The 22,894-nt window shown below is 41.3% G+C and overlaps 1 protein-coding gene and 1 long non-coding RNA gene across 2 annotated transcripts; both read right to left on the reverse strand.

Annotated features, from left to right (window-relative positions):
* Nucleotides 1-6,316: 6,316 nt before the first annotated feature.
* lrrc4bb (leucine rich repeat containing 4Bb) lies at nt 6,317-14,792 on the reverse strand. Its single transcript, XM_076759358.1, has 3 exons — nt 14,354-14,792; nt 9,871-10,482; nt 6,317-9,755 (listed from the first exon to the last, which is right to left on the reverse strand). Exons 2-3 carry the CDS (start codon nt 10,111-10,113, stop codon nt 7,764-7,766), a joined length of 2,235 nt encoding a protein of 744 aa, XP_076615473.1. The 5' UTR covers nt 10,114-10,482; nt 14,354-14,792; the 3' UTR covers nt 6,317-7,763.
* A 5,346-nt stretch (nt 14,793-20,138) lies between these two features.
* Nucleotides 20,139-22,551, reverse strand: LOC143339298 (uncharacterized). Its single transcript, XR_013079318.1, has 4 exons — nt 22,413-22,551; nt 21,087-21,278; nt 20,814-20,995; nt 20,139-20,521 (listed from the first exon to the last, which is right to left on the reverse strand). It is a non-coding gene; the product is annotated as an uncharacterized LOC143339298 (long non-coding RNA).
* Between the last annotated feature and the right edge of the window lie 343 nt (nt 22,552-22,894).

The raw sequence follows: 22,894 nt of genomic DNA on the forward strand, positions 1-22,894 counted from the left end.
GGTTATGTCTCTTAGTCTGACCAGTAAGTTATTGGAGAAACTCCATAATGACACAACAAAGATTTTCAAGAGATATAACGTGTTTCTTAGTGAGCTTTAGAGATGCTGATAGGTGGATTTCGCTACCTTTGGACAGAGCTGGGTTGACTGTTTCCCCTTGTTTCAAGTCCATGTGCTAAGTTAACCAGCTGCTGGCTGTAGCTTCATATGTACTGTGCCCACATGAGAGTGGTATCACTGTTCTCATCTAACTCACAGCAAGAATTACTCTATTTCCCAAGAAGATGAACTATTCCTTTAACAATTAGTGCCAGAGCATGAATATGTGATTACTACTGAAGCATGAACAGGGCAAGTAAAAGTCACTACATAATTCAGAGTGCCATAAAAAGCAAAACATGCCACAACATTAACCGAGTAAAGTAAAAACATGACCCCTGTCTGCAGTTATGGTAAATCAATACTCAAGTAAGTGTATCTAATAACAACATCAGCACAGTGCCTGAAAAGTGTGTTTGTGTGGGAGTGCATGCACTGGGGAACAATTTGCTACATACCTTCCTCCAGTAATTACATGGGAAGTCTGTTCATAATGTATGCTGCAAACAAAATGTTCATAGGAAAGTAATTACCTTAAATCACATCTTGAAGCACAGGCCTACAGTGTAACATAGCATCATTAAGATTTTGTTATTCCTGGTAACATACAATATGATTAGAGAGCATTTTAAAGTAGCCCATTGTGCTCTGTTTTTTTTTTTTTTTTGACAGTATTTCAGATTTCCATTTGGATTCAGCATCAAGAGAGATATTTTTGTCTCAGGCCCATTACAGCAAATTAGAGTCGGTGAAATAATCAGACTAATTTCAGCAAAATATGTAGTGTTTTTAACATTTTGCATTAACTTTCAGGGCAAAAATGTAATTTCTTGTGCCATTAATATGCACATAAATACATACATGAATAAATCAAAGTGTTGGCTCTTGGGCAATACAAAGGAAATGTCACACGCCATGTGAAAACCTGACATAACTCATCATCAATCCAAGCCCATACTCACATATACAGCAGCAACTCTATTCCACACCCACCTCAGCAGCATTTAGCAGAAAGAGAAACAAACAGGTTTTTTTTTTTTTTTCTGGGTGACATGCCTTGTTGGTCAGGTTGAGTGTTTTATTCTCAGAAGAGGTGAAGAACTGTCTGGTGTTACAAGAGCTCCTGAGTGCACAAGTGCACATGATCCACGTCTGCCAATGAAGCCTCGCTATCGCATGTTTGTGTATCCTCTCTCTCTCTGGATTATTAATTGAGATCTCTGGGTGAGGAAAGTAACATTATTCCCAAGTCAAAGGACCTGCTGCATGGCTCTTAATGATACTGGGAGAAGCGAGGGAATCTAAATATAGACTGAAACAAAAGCAAAGTATTTTCAGTACAGTATGAGAAAGCCCTCTGAGAACAGCAGTAGTAAGCTCATAATTCACGAACATAGTTTCATGTAATAACAGTCAAAAACTGAATCTTTAAACAAAGAGCAGAGTTTTAATCAAAAGCCTTCTGGTTTCCTTTTATCCATCTTACACAAAATAAGTCCAACTGGGTCACTGTGATCCTTTCCTCATACTTTCCATAATACTTTGAATTCTCAGGCCGAGCTAAGCCTGCTAACGGTTCTGTGTAGCCCATTCTCACATAAACAATGCCTAAATAGGCCACAGAAGCTATACTTAGTTTTTTCTTCTTTTTTTTTTTGCTATGACTGCGGCCCACACAGCCGCATCGAACACACTACGTTCGTGTTAAACACATGTGTTGCGCTCTGCAGCCTTTAAAGTGTGAATAAATAAAAGGCTTTCACGTTTTCATGGTTCCTCGATTGGCGGAGACGCAGCCCACAGACTCTGACACCTCTGCTTCACAGTGGAGTTTATGTTGTGTCAGGTTCCCCACAGACTCTGCAGTCTGTCTGTGGGCCAGGGGGAGCTGGGGAATCCCTGGAGAAACACACAGCTGGGAGGTTATTGAATTTGAAGGCAAAAGACAGCGTAGGGAAAAGGAGAGGATAGTGCAGGCACAGTGGATTTCTAGAAAACGACTGCACCACATACGTGCAAATGGAGACGTCCTTGTACTGTACGGGCAGAGTGTTATACTTTCCAAACAGAAATCAGGATTTCCTCTTTTCTTTTTAATACATTACATAGTTTTGAATCACAAGGGGGGGATTTATTTTTGATAGATACACTGCATGTGGATATGTTTGTTCATGCTGCGAAGGCTGAGACTGGCATTTTGAGTATCTACCTTTTCAAATTCAAATTTGATCCCACTCCGTCACATTACACTCATGCCAAGATCACAGAATGCTCTAAATGTATTTGCATTAGAGCATTTCTCTTTCATCTTTAGTGCATATTAATGTATTCTTTTCTGCTGCATACACACTCTTTGCTCACTTCACACCCCCCGCTTCATGTGAGCGTTACCCTTTTCAAACATAGCAAGAAAAAGGCAAATTCAAGTCTTCTCTAGGCATTCGTTATGTGTTTGCTCGCTACTAAAACAAGCTGAGGAACAGCAAAAAGCTGCAAACACAGATATTAATAATCTGCTTGAAAATTAGTCACCTCAAGGTGCTACAGAACACTTGGTTTGATATCTTTCTTTTGCTTTGGGTTACAGTCTTCAGAAAATACTGCAATGTAACCATAATATACTGTAGCTGTCTTTTCTATTGCTATTTCAGCGTACGGGCCCAACATTACGTCCAAGAATGGGGACTGAGATCTCTAGAGAATACAAGCCAAGTACAATTACATTCATGAAAATGACTTTGCATAGTGCCACCTAAGACATTTCAAACACAATCTCTCTGCACAAACATTTTATCTCAACATATAATTCAAATTCACCATCATGGTTCATGGCTGATGCATTTGTTATTACATGAGTCCCTGGTGGTTGTTGTTTCGTAATGTGGGCTGGACTTGTACTGCGCGGCGGACATCTGTGATAGGCCATAGAGTTTCACCTCACCTCAGGGTTCAAAATAAGCTTAAAAATACCAAATCTGGAACATGCGGATGAACTGAAGAACAGAATGCAACACAGTGAATCAAAGGAATCAAGCTCCATTTTATCAACCCTTTCAAGATAAGAATTCGTGATAATGATGTGCTGATGAAGCCCCAGTGCCCTGCACGTTATTAGCCAGCGTAAAAATTAGCGAGTCCACTGCATCTGGAGATGTAAGCAAGGTAACCCAAACCCACTGAGTTGCTTTTACCTTTTTTTTTTTTATCTTGCATGGAGAATATCTGATTATTCACTAAAGGAACTGATTTGTTTGTTTCCCTTTTAACTATTTGAATTCACAACATATGCTAATAATAATAATGATAATAATAAAAGAAAATGTCACCGCAGGTTAATGTATAATTACACTAATGTAACCTGATGGGCCGTTTGATTTATTAAGGCGGTCACCATGCAATAGTGATTACAGGCTGTAATAGGGTTGTGTTGAATTTGTTTGATTAATATGTCTCTACTTCTACAGCTACTCCTCTTAATCAGTTAGTCAGCTAATTTATTCTTAGGATTTCAATCTGCAAAGACTAATAGATCAGTAAAATGTATTTCTAGACAATTAGCCCAGCTCTAGCCTTGTAATACTATTTCAGAAATTCTTTAGTTAAGTCAGTGAATCTTTTTTCATGATTACAGATATTTACAGTTCAAGAAATGTGTGGCAGCACCTGCAAATTGTTCAACTGTTTGACAGTTTCTTAGCTGCTGGAACTTTTTAAAATCCAAAAATGGCTACATTTTGCTGTAACACCATATATAAAGAGCTACCAGCAAATTACAGTATTTTTGTACTGTAGCTGGAGTACAAGTGGCCATTGTGTCCAACCATAACCTTATTTTGAAAGTGTCTTTCTCGTCTCCTGATTTAAGTGTGAGAACAAAAGGAAAATCAAGTCATAAAATACAGTGTAAACACAATTATTGTTCAGACTTTTTTTCATTTTGTTTTATAAAATTTCACGCAATAACTTATTTGAAACATCATCATGTTAAACTTGTTAACTCATTTCTCATTTAGTTAGTTGTGGTGCTCTGCAGGATGAAATCACAACAAAGAATGAAAGTGGTATATGCGTCTAATAGCAGAATAACTCCTTACAGCGGGCGTAAAATTGAAGTCACAGAAGTAAGCAAACAGTGAAATAATATACCTCTCAGTCATAGTATGACAGTCATTGAAGTGCAAGTACAGCACATGTTGATCTTGCTATAATTGAATACTCTTCTGCCACACTGTGTACCTGGATGAACGCATGAAAAAAATGACATTTAATGACAATACATAAAGACCCAAATTGATAATATCACATACCGAGATACAACCAACAACTGCAAAATAAAAAAAGAAACAAACAAACAAAAAGAAAAAACACAAAATGACATTTTTTCAATCATTATTTTGTATTAAAGAGATCTAAATTTTTCTTAACACTGCTCTCTCACTCTCTCCTTTTAAAAAGCATTTTTTTTTTTTTAATATTGTTTTATCAAACAGAACCGCTTACCTTTAAAGAACCAAAAGGTCAGTCCATTTTCTTGCCTTGCAATTTGGTGTCTCAGATATGATAATCCATTTGATTAAGGAGTTTTGCTTCCAACAAACCAAGAAATGTCATCTGGGCTGAAGCATCCATTGTAAGGAACAGATGATGCAGAGGATATACATATGCCAGTGCTCCATCTGTAGCCACACTGCATCACCTCACCACCATACAGTACAGTGAGGTTCAGTTGCCCAATATGCACATTCAGACTCCAGTCTCAAGCTTGTGATCTTCATTAAAAGGGGTCACACATTTGTTAACATTACTGCTGTAGAATGAGCCTCCTTTCAAATTGCATCAAGTTCTTTATGTACAATGGCAGCCACTATACTAAGATGCAACAAAGCCCTTCTGCATTTCTTCCAAATGTTAATAATAATGATGATAACAGTGAATGTTGTGGATGCCCAGAGGTATGAAAGGAGCATTTCTGTGCCGATTAGGTGAGTCACCATCACAATAAAACACTGCTACAGCGGTGTTAAGGTAAGAAGATTTGTTCCACGGTTAACATGCAGGAATGTACGCTCACACACGGCACACAAGGAGGTATCTAGTATGCTCTTTGAAATCTGACGGCAGAGCCACCAAATGTAGCACATCAAGGGAGCGGCCATATGTTGTCTCTTTAGCCTTCATTTATATTCTATTTGTGTCTCTGCGGGGCTACGGTTGAACCCTGCCCACTAGATCTGTCTGTGGGGTCGCTACACATTTACATTTACTATGGTTTTGAATGAAATTCACGACGGAAAAACACTAACACCAAGTTGAGAAATAAATGGCTGCAATTTAGACAACCTGAGTTATTTGATCAATCCGTTTGCATATGGTATTGTTGGCAAAACCAGACGTATTTTAAAAGATGGCTTCGATGTTTGGCATTAAACAGGATGAACGTGGTGTGCATTGATGTAGGAGATGTTCCTTTCATGGATTAACCTCTGTGACAGTACAATCTGGATGGGTTTTGTCTGATATCATCTCTCACATTATCATCACCATTATTACTATCGCTCAGTGTTCCTTTTCTTCCAATAAGTGTGGGCTTGTTGCTGATAAGAAAAACCATCATCACTCACATAAAACAGCTCCTATATATATATATGCAACAAAAGAAAAACAGCAAAATCACATACAGAGCTGCATTACAGTCGAAAACCTTGTTGATATGACTTTGTTGGTAATACTATCTCAGGTACATTTATCTGAATAACTGGTTGCATGTCCAGTTTGTGCTCAATTGCAACAAACATTTTAGGTTCCTGCTTGATAAATACAGTCTGTTATCCAAAAGAAATGTAATTTATAATTTCAAAACATCTCATTTCCTCTATCCCTCTTCCCATTTCAACCCATTTCCAAACTAGCATGAAAAAATCACCATGGGAGAAGCACAGTGAGGGCTAATTTCAGACAAAAGCACTTTCCTTAAAACTAAGTTCATCTTGTTCTGTTAAAAACACTAATTTTGCAAACCCAGTAGTGTCTGTAGAACATCTATAGGAGACTGACTAAAGGCCTGTCTGAACATGTTAATAGAGCAGATGGCACCTATCATTAACAGGATGACTAATGGCTAAACCACAAACCATACATTCAATCCAGGTTTAGCACAGAGGCCTGCATAACGTCTCACTCTTTACTTATGTGGTTGCCATATTGACCAGCCACAACCCAATATATGATTGATTTATTTCACACGTAATGATACATGGCTAGACAACTGTACACATTATATCAAACTAACAAAAATAAAGAAATACATAGTTGGAACGCAAGAAGCGTAAATGGCATTTAACATATGAAAGTTACACTGTAAAAATGTGGATCTTACAATTGTCATACAACCAGACATTATTATTATTAATATACTGTACATTTCCATTCATTCCAATCATCCTAAGATGGATGTTTAATCCCTTCTTGAATGCTGTTGCAGTTGGATGTCTAATCATCCTTATAACAGCATTTTATGGCATGATTATGATAACCATGAGCAAGGAGGTCATATCAAATTCCTGTCTAAAAGCAAATATCTGGCTACTGATCTGATTCAAATAACACATTGTCAACACTTTATTTTACCCATACAGTTCTCTGCATTGGATTACCTTTCCGTGTCTGTGGAAAGTCGTTTCACCATTATTTGATGCTGGCATTTAAGTATCAGAATTGTCAATTCAAATACCAAGTAGCTGGCTTTTACAAAATACATAATACACTCTCAGAACACAAAAGTCTGTAATGATTATTACTGAAGCAACAGAAAAAAGTTTGTCAAACAGAGATCTGCATTTACTGTTCTACAACCTAAATGGACTTTATGTCACAAAGCCAATTCAAAGATTCACAATGAGTGTTGCAATTGAGCCCTTATGTTTCTGAGAAGTAGCCAAACTTAAAACATGTATCATAACCAACCTCCACTATCACCGCCCCTGATTATTCACAAAGAAACTATACCAGCTTATACATCCACCCCAAAATATCTCTGCATCGGAGTCTGCAATGATACATATTTAAATGAAAATATATTTATATAATTTGTGGATTTTTCACAGTAGTTTGTACTGCACTGTACCTTTTTGTCCATCTATTTATGCCTACATAATTGTCACCTTGAGAAAGTCTATTGAGTCACTCGAGAGAGAGTGTGGCTTGTGTTTTGTGTGGAAGAAAAATGTCTCTTGGGTTTTGTTCTGTAACATGTCCGATCTTCAGTGTGGTGAGTGCTATGCATGTCTTTCATCTCTGCTGGCCAACAACAATTTGGGGACTGATTACTCTGAAAGGCTAGTTTTTCCCTATGAGAACACAGCTTGTAGAAACTGCAAAAAACATTTGCTTTGGCACAGATTTACATTGTAGCAATGTCCATTCCTTGATCTCCATGGCCATGATCGTTACTACAAACACAAGTGGCCCATTGTGGTAATCCTTGGCTCAGTACACTGTCACGGATAAGTCTATGTGTTTGTGTATTGCCGTGTCAGTCTATCCTCTCTCCTGGTGTAATGTCAATGCACTCTAGTGTCTAATCATTCCGCGTATAAACCCAACATCAATCCCCTCTCTGTCTCCGACTCTTGCTCACTCTCTCTCTATACTCTCGCTTTTGTTTTTCAGATCTGAGTCTCTTGGACGTTTTCCTTCGAGCTCCCCTTGAAGAGGAGAGGCTCCATTTGGGGATTCTGGTTTTGGCTTATGAAACCCTTAATCGATCCATGTAAGCCCATAGTAGGCATGGGCAGAGACATTGGCAGCGGAGGGGACATAGAACTGGGGTTGGCGTTGGTGCCATTGCCTGATGAGGAGAGCAAATTAGATGTAGAGATTGGAACCGAGGTACAGGAGATGGGGATATCCTGGCCTTGCTGGTTCTTAGTCAGCATCCCTCCTGGTCCCATCCCTTCGCCAATACTAAGACCCATCACGTTGTTGTTGAAATGATGAGTCTTGTAGTAATGGTTGAGAGTATCTGTACGGCCAATGTTGGGAAGGTTGACTATTTCTGGATGATGTATCCTTAGGGTTCCTTCTCCACCACTGCCAGAATTCATTGTTGATCCACCAGAGATGCCACTCCCGGCCCCTGCTCCGATCTCATCTTCTACATTGACAATTTCAATGGCTCTGGCAGGACCGTGGTGTTTGTGTAGCTGATGCTGCTTCCGGAGCTTATAGAAGACCACCAACATTACAGCTGCCATAAAAGTAATGGCCACGAAGCAACCAATGATGATCTTAGTCGTTTTCATTACATCATCCAGGCCTGGAATGTTAGTTACCTCCATTATGGACACAGTCACTGCGTTTTCAGTAGCTCTGTTGGCCCGTGGAGACAGTGAAGAAAGAGAGGAGAGAGAAGGCGATATAGTGATGCCAGGTCGGCCCTCTAACACCCCTCTCTGAACAGTAGGATTAGGAAAATCTATGAAGGTCTCGTTAATATACTGTCTTGCTGAGTTCTCCTCTTCTCCTCTTACTGTCTCTACTGTTTCCACAGTGACAGTGGTGAAATAGCTGTAGCTGTTGCTGGGGTCTGAAGCAGACACATTGAGCACGGCGGTTGCAGTGGTGTTTCCAGCAGAGTTGGTTACCATGCAAGTGTACTGCCCAGTATCTTGCACGGTCACGTTTGTGAAGTTCAGTGTTCCGTCATGAAGCACTGAGATCCTAACTCGGTATGATCCGTGGGTCATCAGAGTGCCATTTGGAGTGAACCAATTCACAGAGGTCATCGACGTTCCAGTGCGACATTTCAGCTCAGCGGCCATGCCCTCAGTGACATTGAGGTCAGTGGGTGGCTCAACAATCACTGGGGCATAGCAGGTAAAGTGGCTCTGGTCTAGTTCCCCAATGTACTTTCCCTTTAGACCTGGGGGCGCATGGCAGCGAGCGCAACATGTGGTGTTGCTGGGAACTGTTTCTTTCAGCCACCAGCTGAGCCACAGAACGTCACAGTTGCACACCCAGGGGTTGTGGTTGAGGTGTACTCTCTCCAACTGGTGCAAAGGGGTGAAGAGGTCATGGGGCAGAGAATGCAGGGAATTGTGGGAGAGGTTGAGCTCCTCCAAGTTTTTGAGGTCATCAAAAGCATTGCGTTCAATAACTGACACTCTGGAGTGCATTAGCCACAGCTTGCGAAGTGACACCAGGCCCTGGAAAGATCCTGGCCTGACTATCCCCAGCTGATTCCCTGACAGCTCCAACTCCTCGAGTCGTACCAGTGGGGTGAGGTTAGGGATATCTTTCAAGCCACACATGCCAAGATTCAAGAAGCGCAAGTTGACCAGACCTTCAAAAGCAGCCTCTGAGATGAAATCCAGCTTCCTGAGTTCCCCTAGATCGAGACGGCGTAAAGAAGGAACACGGTGAAAGGCAAATGCCGGCAGTGTCTCGATGGGGTTGTTTCGTAGCCATAGTTCCCTTAGCTTGCTGAGGTACTCAAAGGCTTGTGACGGCACCACTGTGAGACGGTTGTCAAAAAGCTCCAGTGTGTTGAGGTTGGGGAGGCCATTGAAAGCTCCCACCTCAATTTGCCGGATGTGGTTCTTGGAGAGCTGGAGGATTTCCAAATGCCGCAGGTGCTTAAATGTGTCAGACTTGATCACCTGGTGTGGAAACAAAAACATGGAGGCATGTTGTAGCAACCTCAAAATTACTGCTGTCAAAATAAATTAATTCAGTCAGAATGTATGGTCTGTTTGCAGATGAGGCCATATTTACCTGAATTGTGTTCTCTTGTAGATTGAGGTATCTTGTGTTCTCTGAAATACTGTCTGGGACTTGATCTAAACTCTTCCTTGTACAGATGACACGGCTCGCCTGATTGGAGCAGGTACAGAGGGTGGGGCAGGGGGGTGCTGCCTCTGTCAGCTGAGGTCCATGGTTGTGAAACCACAACAAAAGCTGGACCAACCAGAGGAGGGGGGAAGGGGTACAGGGGCTGGTCACCATGACAACACGCATGGCAACTGAGTCATGACCCACCCCTATTGCTATGATGTTGATCAGTCACCTCCAAACAAGGGAATTTAAGTGCTTATCTTGATGTTCATGTTGTATGCTCTTATTCAGATTTTCTTCTCCTTCAATCAGTGACTTTAAAAAATGAGAAGATAAAGTGTAATGTTATGTTAAAGGCTCGATTTATCATTAATAGGTTTTTATTTTACTTCGCTCATGCTGATTCGACGATCAAAAACCTTGTTCCTTTCAACATGTCATGTTAGGAAACCCTGTATTTTTGGTTCCCATGACATTTATTAGAACAGATATCAAGTTTGGGGGAGGATTTGCTCTTGAAAGCGTCGTCTCTGTAGTGGCTGTCGCTTCGCACTGTAGGGGGAAGACAGAAAAGAAGAGAGAGGAAGGAGGTCAAGTAAGTGCAGTAGCTTTAAGATTCTAGCCTAGCACATGTATGCATGTCTTCCCAGCGCTGAATTTAAATCTCAAAATATTACAATGTCCTGTCGCCAGAGCGTATGACAAGCTGGGTCAGTCCTTCTTTTCTAAAGAGGTGGCTCTCAAATTGTGGCCTGTAGTCTAACTGGTGAGTCAGCTGCCATTTTCTTCATAGGTTGAACTTAACATCTGGGTCATGGTCTGAAATGGCCACAAAATTCGAAAACCTCCAGCTGGGTCACAAGTGCTGCAGCAGACCCATTAGGATGACAGTCTCATCATCCACTTTATGATACTGGTATGCTTCTAGTCAGAAACACACCGGCAGAAGTAGAATATCACGTTTAAAAGAATGCAAGGTTAGTGAATGCAATTACAACGGCCAGCAAGACTCATCTAGACCTAAGGTTAATGCAGAGATTCATGCAATCCCTCGTGAGGCAGCAGCAGTAATTTAGCAATTAAGATATGAAGGAATGATTATTGACTCCTGAAATTTTACTGCAATGCACATGCTGTGTACAATAAGCAACACACATCTAATCTTCAGCCACTAAAGTTGATGAACCAAACATGAAAACAAGAAGAAGATTGGTGCAAAATGTTTTTATGGCTTTTGAAACAGATACAGTTTGTGTGTCACACTTCTTGAAACAAAAATGGCTGCAAGCATCAGCAGACTCACTAAATTTAGAAAAGGTTGAGTTGTTTCCTTTACAATGATTAGACCAAATAGAAAGTGCTCATTGTGTTCTCCAACGCGTCGTGCTCGACACTATGACTCCGGCAGTCACAAGCCTGTGTTGTCTGTCGAAAACAAATAAGATCTTTGTTGCTTGTCACTGATGTATACAGCCACTGTGTTAGCAACATTCATATTTCATATAAGATCAGTCTAGGATTGCATTTTCCAAACATGGTTACTCTCTAATAAATTGATCATTTCTGAAAAGCTTCCATGGCAGTCCTTAGCATCTCCTCTCCTATGCAGCGACGATGCATGCGCTCCTAGAAACACGGTTGCTGTGGCAACCTGCTCACTCACCATCTTGTGTTTTTACTGTCCAGTGCCCTATTCCACATTACTGTGTTCAGCTGAACAAAACCGATCAGCCGCACTTTCATGGTCTAAATCAACTTCTATTTCACTTAAAGCTTAATGTTACTCCCTTCGCAGCATCCAGATACAAAATCAAGAGTCTTTCAATCAGTAGATGTGTTTATCTAGAGGAACAAACACTGAATGCAGAAGATCTATTTTTGTATATGAAAATATAAGTTTGCATATGCGCAGGGAGTCCTGAGAAAGCACTCAGCTGAACCTTGGCCTTAAATATTGCAACAGGGGGAACAAATTTGCCATGAATCTTAATATCTACAAGGTCTGAGGATTAGGTCAACATCAGTCTTTATTAAAAACATAGCTCTGAGAACTCTTAAAGCAGCTATTAAGAAGGCTCATAAGGGAGTGCATGCTAAAAATAGACTTTTTTCAGATGCTGTGCACATCCCACAGACTCTCTCTCTCTCTATCACACACACAGATATTCACACATCCATATCCACAACCGTCCCAACTGTAACTGCCACAGAGAAATAACAACACATTAGTCATCTCTGAACCTCGATGTTACTGAATGCAGGCCTTCTGCAGCACTCATCATTATGGTGTTCTTTACACTGCCGTCCTTCCTTGAAGAGTCTCTTTCTCATCCCCATCCGACAGGAAATTATGTATTTCAATAATTAGTCTGAGCTGGAGAAAAGATTTCTCAAGGTGTGTCCCGGATGTCAGAATGGTGGTTTGATAGTTACAATGGTCAGGCTCAACAGAAAATGATTCATGGAAGCATCAAAACACTAAATTAATATTCAGCTGGTCAAATAATTGATCATACCACTGCTCTCAAAAACAGAAGTTGTTCGTCCATGCAGTGTTTCATACACTGGAGCTTCAGTAGAGACACTGGCCAAGAGCTTTGTCCTTTTTTCTTTTGGATGGATTGGCTCTCTTTAGCAGGTGAATGTGTTTCCTTAATTTCTCCTGCTTCTGCCACCAGTCTTGTGCAATGTGCAAACGCCGACCTAATAGAGAAGTTTGTTTTCCTCAAATGTAAATGCGAGAGATGAGTGGTTGTGGTAAACAAAAATCCCCCCCAAAAAAAAGAAAAAAAATGCAAAATAGCTGTTTTTAAAGCTCCTGTTTCCTTCATTTCATCATTACAGGAAAGGTGCATTTCCCATCAACAATTTGGTGTATCTTCTCCTCAAAGTAACACTACATTTTATCTTTGCATTAGGTGGCAAAAACCGCTGGGCAGAGACAGTAAGAACAATCTATATGAAACACCATACAGGGTAAAATTGTATTAAGGGAGAGACCTTGAGTCTACGAGCAGGACTCCTGTTGCCTTGACCTCCCATCTTCAAGTTCTCCACAAGAACAGCAGCGTACACCCATGACGGTCATTTTTCTCTACGATATAACACCTTGACTCATCTGAGGGCCAGTTCCTTAAATCCTCGTCCTTGTGCAGAATGTGTTCAGGGTTCATGGCATGTTTAAAACATGGGCTGTATTGTGTTTTTTCTAAACAATTTCACTCACAGGTATTTCTCTGTCTTGATCTTAGCCGTTTCTTTTCCCTGTCAAGAGCAGATTGCAACCATGTAGATATTGATTATTCGATCAGGCCTGAGAAAGCGCTCAGTCGTGAAAAGACAAATTAGCTGCAAGCTGCTGACCAATTGCTACAAACCAATCACATCATCGTAAGCGCCTGATTGTATCAATGCCCTGCTCTCCACAACAGAGTCATTAAGGTTTATGAAGAGGCAAAAATCGTGGTGTTGTTTTCAATAAACAGCGAGGCTCTGGGCTGTGGGATGATTCCTGTATGCCTACACAAGGCCCAATTAGACCTCATGTATTTACAGATGGTCGAGATGAACACAAAGCGACACAGGTGCAGCAGGGCCAACATCATCTGCTGTAACTATGACAACACTAGATTGATTCAGGACGTGGGAATCGGGGTAGGATGGGACGCATTTCACCAGTATAGATACAACCAGCGTTTTTAGAGAGGGAATATTGCGGGTTCATGTCAAATATTTCCTCAACTTTCAGCTGATGACATTTATATTTCCCCTGTTTCTCTCATATCAACTCAGGAAAAAAAAAAAAAAAAAAAAGCACCAAAAAAAAAAAAAAAAGCCATAACCTGAGAACTCCTCCTGCAGTCGCAACCTCTAATCTGCAATCTCTGCTCATCATATAGCCTCTAGCTTAATATCTCCTACAATTCAACAGAATGGTCTTATTCATCTATGCAGCTGCGCTCACTACGGCGCACCTTCTCGGGAACGCAATTGAAATTCTGAATAGGCCTAATTCTGCACATGCTGCATTACAAAATGGCTTGCATCCATTCTCTCTTCAGGGTAATGACAACACGACTGCACCCAAAAATAATCCACGGGCTCAGCATTTTTTTGGGGAGGGGGGGAAATAATATGCGAGGACATGTGAAACACACGGGCTTACATAAGGAACCGTGTTATTTTAGTACATTTGCAAGGACTACCGCGACTTTCTTCAGCTGACATCGACCCTGACTGTATCGTTTGCTCATATTAATTATTTACTTGAATTACTGTTCATCTGCGCAACCTTTGTACGTTTCATTATTCAGTCTTTGTCGTCCGGTCAGTGATTTCAGCATCCATGCAGATTAGGTAACAAATGCAATAATTACGCCGGCCATTTCAGTCCCTTCTACCTGTACATCCAACATACACGTACCTTAATGTTTCGGCAGCTGCGGCGTAAGGTCGATGTTTTCTCTCCCCTCGTCCCTTCTCCCGATCGTCAGTTTTCCAACCCCGCTATCTGTCTCTCCTTTTCTCGTCCCTAAATTGATTCGCTTGTTTCCACGGCTGTGAGCTGGCTCTTGTTCTTGTAGGCTATTCCGCAGCGCCAACGCAACGCGGGGGGCTATGGCAGGTTAAAGATGAACACAATCCATACACACACATACACACACACACAAGCACACACGCACTGGGGGGAAAAAAAACACAAGAGATCAGATTAAGGGTCGTTGGAGAAAATGGTGTTAGTATTATCGCATTTAGGGACGAGGTCTGGGACGAGTGCATCCATGCGCCTTATCATCCTTGGAGAGGAACGCAGGCAGCAAACGCGACGGCGCCCGGTGGGCAGAGCATTTTGCGTCCAGCATAAGCGGCTCTTTACGCACATTCCGTATGTTTCAGTCTGAATCCCACTAAGACAGCATCAGAAGAATAGATGAAGGACTAACTACTTATGGATGAACCTGCGCTCTTTAGATTGTCAAACGTCTAATCTCCACATCCATGGCTAAACGTTGCAAGATTCCTTACACTCCATTTGGTTTATTTTGCAGTCTGCAGGTTTTGTCTCTTATCCCCGATGCAACATAAGCTCTATGCATGTAATGAGTATGTATTCATATTTATTAATATGACTCAGCAGCATTGAATCAGAATAAATTGAGTCACTGTGTTTCTTCCATCTCTGCGAAATTTCAAGCATTTCTGGTCACTTTTCAGTGTTTACCACCATGGAATAGACACCTGTTCACTGCTGAACCATAAACGTCTGCAGTAAGAAACATTTCTGCTCCACTGAGTCTTAAAGAGTTCTGTAGGCCTACTAACGTCCATATTCGTAATGAATGTGCAGTGCTAGCACATGCATTTAAGTAACGGCCAGCTCAGATTAAATCTAGCAAACTAATGAGACCTGTTTTCTGCAGTCTTTGCACATGAGTATTCTTTCTCCCCACACCCCAAAAAAGTGGTTCACAACGGTTGATTTAAAGCCCTACACAAGGACGCCACCACTTCTATTATTTGCTATCAGCGCCCAGACTTGGTGAGTAAACACTCTGCAGATTTTTGAGCTTCGAATATAAAACTCAAACCTTCAGATGTGTTTGAAAATGTGCAAATGAAGGATTTTGTGAGCAGGGTCCAGAGTTTAGTGGGCTACTAGTGGAATGCTGCATGGTTCAATTAGTAAATTGAGAAAGATGTCAGCAAGTTATTAGCCAATAAAGAAAGCTTTAGCTAGTAAAGAGATACCATTCTTTCTCTCTAAGTGGCCTCCCATTATTGATCTTTGTCATGCGTGTGTCCACATTGGTCAAGTTCTTTAGCTCCTATAATCACCTCCCCACCCCCCCACAACACCCCCTCACATGGAGGAGACTGTAGCATTTGTTTCAGTAGAAAATGTGTGCAGATGAAGAAGAAGCATGCTTTGGAGCTTTGTATCCACAACCAAAGGCTAGTTCATAGGGAAAAACAAATCTCAGCGCATCTTTGCTCTGCCTCAGCTCACACTAAAGGTCAAAGGACGGAGAAGGCCAGTTATGCTTCAGAAAGACTCCCAAGATATATACTCTCTCTCTCCCTCACCCTCTCCCTCGCTCCTCCCCTCCCTCTCGGTGAATGCCGTAGTGAGCATTGTTCACGACCACTAGCTTTTGCTGAAAGCTGCACAGCAATGAGGTCTCTGTGCCTTTTGCCTCTCTCTTCCTCTCCCCTCCCCCTCCTCTGCCTCTCTCTCTCTCTCTCTCTCTCTCTCTCTCTCCCACCCATCTACCTCTCTCTCCTTCCCTCTCTTTCTCCCTCTATCTCGCTCCCTCTATTAAATTTCCAGTCACACAGTGGTGCAGAGGATATTCCTCCTTTCCCTCTTTTCTCCCTCTTCCCTCATTCCCTATCACTCATGCTGAAATCTTAGCCTACATCCAGCCTCTCCCCCGACCCTGGCTGCCTTTCAGGGCTTTTGCTGCCACTCTCGTCTTCTCCTCTCCCTGTACATCTTTTTGCCTTCCAACCCCCGCGCCATTTAAAATGATTCCACGCCGCCCATGCCAAACCCATCCTGTGCTTCTCCCTCCTTCCCCCTCTTCCCACTCTATGTCCTCACTGTGTCATTGCACATTGAATCTGATATCCCCCTTATGCATGTATGGTACGCTTGTGTGTGCGCAGGCACCCTTGATCGCGTGTGTGTGTGTGTGTGTGTGTGTGTGTGTGTGTGTGGGAGCCATGGAGTGGAGGGAGGGAGAGGGACATGCATTTGTGCACAGTAAATGAACAAACACTCATCCCTGTATTGCTTGTGTCATCAGTACAGGAAGGCTCTTGGAGTAGAAATACAGCGCTGAGAGCTAATCCTGCTATCCAGAAGACGAGTGCATGGCATTTCCAATACAACCAAAACCCCATAAACTCTTAATGCTGTGTTAGGAGCCACAGGGGAGGAGAAGGGGAGGGCGATGAGGATTTGGCAGCAACATGCTAGTGCCAAGACATATGTGGCATGCTGATAGCACGAGAGAGGTGCAGCTCACACTGTGAAGAAGCTTTGGAGGGGTGCTGATACACATCCATCACTTCCATCGTTTCGGGATACTAGCTACAGGCCTCGCCACTCTGGAAGTGGGTGGTTGAGTAATTGCAAGCAGTTCAAAGCCAAGATTAGGAATGTGGATAATTTTTGTAGCAGAAGCGTTGATGTTAGATTTGGGTGAGGAGCATTAGTGATCTGTTTAATGGCCCCAAGCGTCCAATTGGGGTTGTGAACAAAGTGATATTTTTGGTGGTTATTTTTAGAAATGCAACTGAAAAAAGTTGGATTGGTGCTCATTGCCATCTGTGTAATAAGAGAGATACAAGGGAGAGTTTCGAGTTATTCATGGTGACATCCCTGTGTGTGTGTGTGTGTGTGTGTGTGTGTGTGTGTGTGTGTGTGTGTTAGAGAGACAGGGGGGGGGGAGAAAACAGAGAGAAAAATCCTAGTGTCACAGTATCTTAGCAACTGCCTCCATCTCCTTGGAGACAAGAACTGACATCATTTCCTGTCTGTGAGAACTCACTTTTGGTTTGTACACAGTGCGTTTGTGTGTATTAGTGCGAGGGCATGTGTGTGTGTGTGTGTCTGTTTGTTTGCATGTTGGCATGTCTCCACGTTCATATGCAGATGTGGGCCTGCAGTGTGTGCACCGATGCAAACAGGATGCGTTCTAGTGTTTCAGTTGAGGTGCGTTCAAGAATGTCAAGAAAAAAACAACAACAACATGATAATATGAATTTAATGAGACTAGCATGGATTTCTACTTTAAAAGACTTTTTTTTCTTTCTTTTTGGTTTCATTTTAGAAAATAGAAATTTAAATGAAGCTGTGAAATTATCGTATCAAGACCGATACTGACAGAATTTTCAGTTCCAAATGGTTATTTTTGAAAGCCGTCTCCTCATTCGCCATCCATTTTAATTTTCACTGCCAAGATCCTGAATTTGCAACATCAACTTTGTCAGTAATGGAGTATCTGGAGAGTCTGCGGCTGTCGGCCTACCAAGCAGCCTCTGTGCCTCAAACCAGAGAAAATGTCAGCTTCAACTGCCATCTTGTGGACAAATATGTGTAGTGCAGTCAGCTGTTTAAGTCACTGTTATTGCCCGTTACATACAACACGTAGCTTAATTAACCATCACATATTTCGTTGTATTGTATTCTATAAACAATAAGACAAAGGCCATCTTTTCTTTCACGTGATAAAAGGGGACGAGGAATCAAGAACTGAACTTTCCAGTGAGAATGAGATAAATGCACTGGAGATTTCACTTTTATGAAAGAAAAATATTCTTCAAGTCACTTTAAATTCTCTCAAGACAGAAGCTGCTTCTTTTCCATAAAGTCAGCCAGCCCTGCAGGGCACCAGGAACTGTAGCTCATGTGAGGATTTTTGCAAGAAATAGGTTGACATTTTGGGGAGTTAGATCAGAAGACCCATGCCACTCTCGTGTTTTGTACATTAAATTAGAAGTAACAATCAGAATCTTATCTCAGCACAAAGGCTGTTAACAGCTAGGCTTTTGTCACTGTGATTAGCCAGTCAACCTGTGGAGATTCCACAACCAAAAAGTTTAAAACATAACCAAACAGCCACAATGTGTTGTTTTTACACTTCAGATTTTTTTTATGACTTAAACCGTAAGATCTAACATGTTAATTAGTGAGCTTTACTTGCTGTGAGGCAGATTTTGTTATCTTTGAACAGAGCCAGGCAAGCTGTTTCCCCCAGTTTCAAGCCTTTGTACTAAGCTACGCTAACCAGCTGCTGGGGGTTCCAATTTAGCAAACAGATATGAGAACGGTATCGATCTTCTCATCTGACTCCTGGCAACAACGTCAATAAGCATATTTCCTCAAATGTCTATTCTTTAAAGAAATGGGAGACTTGGTGATGTTGAAAGTGCTTTAGCAAACCTTATCCTGAAACAACATCAGAAGCATGTTAAGTTGAGTGTCCTTTGATCAAGAGTGCTACAAGAAGACTGGCCCAAAGCATTTGCCTCTAAAGGATTCACTACAAAAACAAAGCCGGCTCCAAATGCATTTGAAGGCAATGGTTTTGTATTGCAGATGCAATACGCAGGATCTACTAAAACCACTTAATGATTGATGACACTTTAAAGTGTGGCCAATCTTGTGTTCACCAACTGCAAAAAACAGAAAGGGCTCTTTAACCTCAGCCCTACACCGTAAAGAAAACTAAAAGGCCTCATTATGAAAGAGCAGCTTTAAGAGCAACAATATGTTCCACAGGAAGAGCTGCTCTACAGGGACAACAGTGAATCTACAGCAGAGAACACAAGGATAACTGGTGACTCCATACAGCCAGAGGCATGATGAAGCTGAACGTATACTACAGTGATCTCAGCATATACAAGGCAGCATAACCTCACAATATATGTCAGGACAATCTAGTATCATGATTATAAAATTGCAAATATGACACAGAGTTAAATGGCCAAGAAAGAACAGCACAAGCCAAAAATCCGGGTCAATACATGACAGAATACAGAGCATTCACCTTGTACGAGAAGATTACTATTCCAGGCTCACATGAATCAACAAAGTCAGCAAGAGTCAGACCATCATACAGATCAGCATACAATTTACAAGACATCCCAGGGGAATCAGTGTCCAGCGTTGTGCCAGGCTGACGCTTCGGCAGAATTCGCACACTTCAGCAAACGCACACAACTTCATCATTAAAGCACCCTCAATCAAATGGAAGAGCAGGGGGGGGAGTTAAGGCAGTCGCTGCTGCAAAACCCAAAGGCAGGCCACCGTGACATACAATGTCAACATTGTCACTGTGGACGTGCTAGCATGCTGACACTAGCATTTAGCTCAAAGCATCACTTTTCTCTTGAAATGTGCATCGACAGCAGCTTTTTCCATCTATCACAACATGAGCAGGACATTTGTAGTCATAACCTATGCACAGCTCCAAGCATATGTTTCACAGTGGCCAGCAGATGAACGATAACAGGATCAATGTAACGGCAGGAGCTTGGACTCTGCAGCTCCACTTCTCTTGTCCTGGTGTCTCAGGGGCCATTGTGCAAAAGCAGGGGGCTACAGAATGTCTCGCTGACAACTTCAGTGAGAAGGTGATGCTGTAAAGCAGACCTCCAACCAAGAAATGAGCCCAGATCAACAAAGACCAGACTGCGTATGTATGCATGAGATTATTTTATTCTGGCATTCACTAGTCTACACAAAAATTACATCTAAAGAAGCAGAAAGAGTGTCTCATAAATGCAAGCACAAACTGTAACAGCAGAGCAGCACATGGTTGTTGGACCATCACGAAAGTGAAAAAAGAGTGTGAGAGAGAGTGAGGAATCACACATGGACATGCATCAACACCATAGATTAAACAGCGTAAAGAGCAGTTTTGTCAGACTCAGGTGAAAATGGGAGTTGGCTTGTCTTCCTTACTTCCTCATTCACTTGATTTTGTTGCTTTCTTCCATTCCACTTTATGTTTTTCTCCCACATTCTTGCACTTCAGTGCCTCTTTCATTTTCTAAATGAAAATCCTTTACTTCCAAGATTCAGCTGCAGAAAGGGGGAAAAAAAATAGTTAAGCTCTGTAATGAATTTATTGTACATACAAAGGTGGGGATGAGAAATACGTTCAGAATTATTTCAAATGAAAATGTGTTGCCGTAAAATCAATAAATGCATCATTTTTTTTTTCATCTAGTCTTGTACACCTGCCATAGATATGAAAACATCAGCAGAATTACATTGTCAACATTCAATGTAAATGTTGTTTGACATCACAGTACCATATACCAATATAATACTACACCATATAAAAAGAGTGCTTAACCTGTTGCTTGATTACCTCTTTACAGACCATTTCGACCGCCTTCTTATTGCAAGTGCAACGAAAGAATCCCTTTGTCTCATGAAACAGGCAGTCCACAACCAGTCTGACGGTAGGGTTGTTCAGCTCTCTGTGAGAGGGTAACCTGTAGTCCTCGTCAAAGGTGTGATGCATCGCCACCAGAATCACATCCTGATATTCTGATTATTTGATAAAGACAGGGGACACGGGTCATTGTTTGCATCTAAGAGACAACATTTTTATGCGCTTCTGGGCTTCTGCATTGTTTACCACTGGTGCTGGATAACGCCGAATCGACGTCACACTGAAAACGGCTGACGATGGGACAGAAGACAATGGCCACTTTAGCCTCCTTCGGTGGTTCGACTACCTTCGCACCTCTTTTGCAAAGCTTACGAAGAAACTTCTCATGTGAGTCCAAAGTGTTTCCGGCCACATGTATGTAAATATTTGTCATTTTTACTGAAAAAGAAAAAATAATCAAGTTTAATTTAACCCCCATCAACCATAAACAGAATTTTACCATTTTGATGCTTTTGATGACTTTTCCTAATTTCATCAGAATACTTTGAACCAGCGTCTGCTGCAGAAAAGACCTCAGCTGTACAGAATGGGCTCTCACCCCCGCTCACCACCCGCTGTGTAATTGCCCCAATTATACTGCATGCAGGATGCTGTGCATTTCTTTCACTGTGAATGACTTTTTGGTGAAATAATGGAAAACACATTGGTTTGCTCATATAACATAAAACATTATATATTTCCTCATTTGGTGTAATAACAAGGCTGCATAGTCAATTCTGTATTTTGTATTCACCTTCATTTAATGTGCAAGCACAGCTTGTGGCAAAGGAAGGCTTAACACTTCAATACGTTCAATATGTCAAAGAAAACATGATTGATTTTTACAATTATTATTGTTATGTACACACATACAACAGTGGATCCCAAACACTGTAGAGGTAAAGCCAGTGTTCACACACGCACTACACTTTACTGTCCACTTCATCGTCACCATTTCCAATCATTTCCACTTCCATAGTGGATTAAAAGGGGCATTAATGGAATAATGATATGCAAAAAAAAAAAAAAAAGTGTTTTACTTAAGTACAATCTTGAGGAACTTTATTTGAGGCCTTTACTTATTCTGATCTGAGCATAAATGGTCTTTTTACAGAAATGAGTAGAGTGTTTTATCAAAATTACTGCAGCTACTTCACTACATTTATAAAGGGAAACATTGTACTTTTTGCTTCACTACTGACAGCTGGAGTTGATCGTTACTTTAAAGATTCAATGGATTGCTAAAGATTAAAATGGTGGCATCAAACTATCTCCGCCTCAACCAGCTACAACAGTAAAACGCTGCTTACACATTCACAATCTAATAATGTCGTATAATAACATTTCAGCCACAGGGGCCATTTCCTGATACTTAAAGCACATTTTTGCTGATAATTCTTGCTATAAACACGTTTTTGCAGGAATGCAGTCCTGTTACTTCAGTAAAGGAGCTGAACATTTCTTCCACCCCTGATATAGCATATCATTAATGACTCACAAGAGTAAAATATTTAATATTTCGAGTTAACTTACAGTTTGGGCTGCTTGATAGTCGAACTGTTGTTCCTCCGTGCTTCTGAAATTTACAGGAAATCCGATGTTTACCACTAAAAAGCTTTCACTTTCACTTTAAATCCAAATTTGACACGACCCTCCGTGGGTGCATTACCATAATCTGACCAGCAGGTGTCAGTGTTGTAGCATTATTGGGTATGCATATGACTTAAGGGACGTGGTTGCATTTATTAGGCCTACACAGCAGCCTTAAATATTTAATATATGAAGTATAGAATCAGCTGAAACTAAAAGTAGCTTCTCAAAACCATATGCTATTCAGAAGGGAAAGATTTATAGTAGACCACATCACTGAGGCATCTCCTTAATTCAAACACATGTCTCTGCCTCATTTTATAAGCCTGTACATAAAAGAAGGGAATATGGATAACAGATAAAGTGTCTGACTGAAATCTACTCTGGATCATGGAGTATGTTGGAGGTTTTGACACTGACTAAAT

The sequence above is a fragment of the Chaetodon auriga genome, chromosome 20, assembly GCF_051107435.1.
Source record: "Chaetodon auriga isolate fChaAug3 chromosome 20, fChaAug3.hap1, whole genome shotgun sequence".
Lineage (NCBI taxonomy): Eukaryota > Metazoa > Chordata > Actinopteri > Chaetodontiformes > Chaetodontidae > Chaetodon > Chaetodon auriga.

Excerpts from the sequence above, each read along its gene's own strand:
- lrrc4bb (XM_076759358.1), bottom strand. The coding sequence starts at position 10,113 with ATGCGTGTTGTCATGGTGACCAGCCCCTGTACCCCTTCCCCCCTCCTC. Across the intron at positions 9,756-9,870 it reads TACAAGAGAACACAATTCAG|GTGATCAAGTCTGACACATT; the intron begins GTAAATATGGCC and ends TTTCCACACCAG.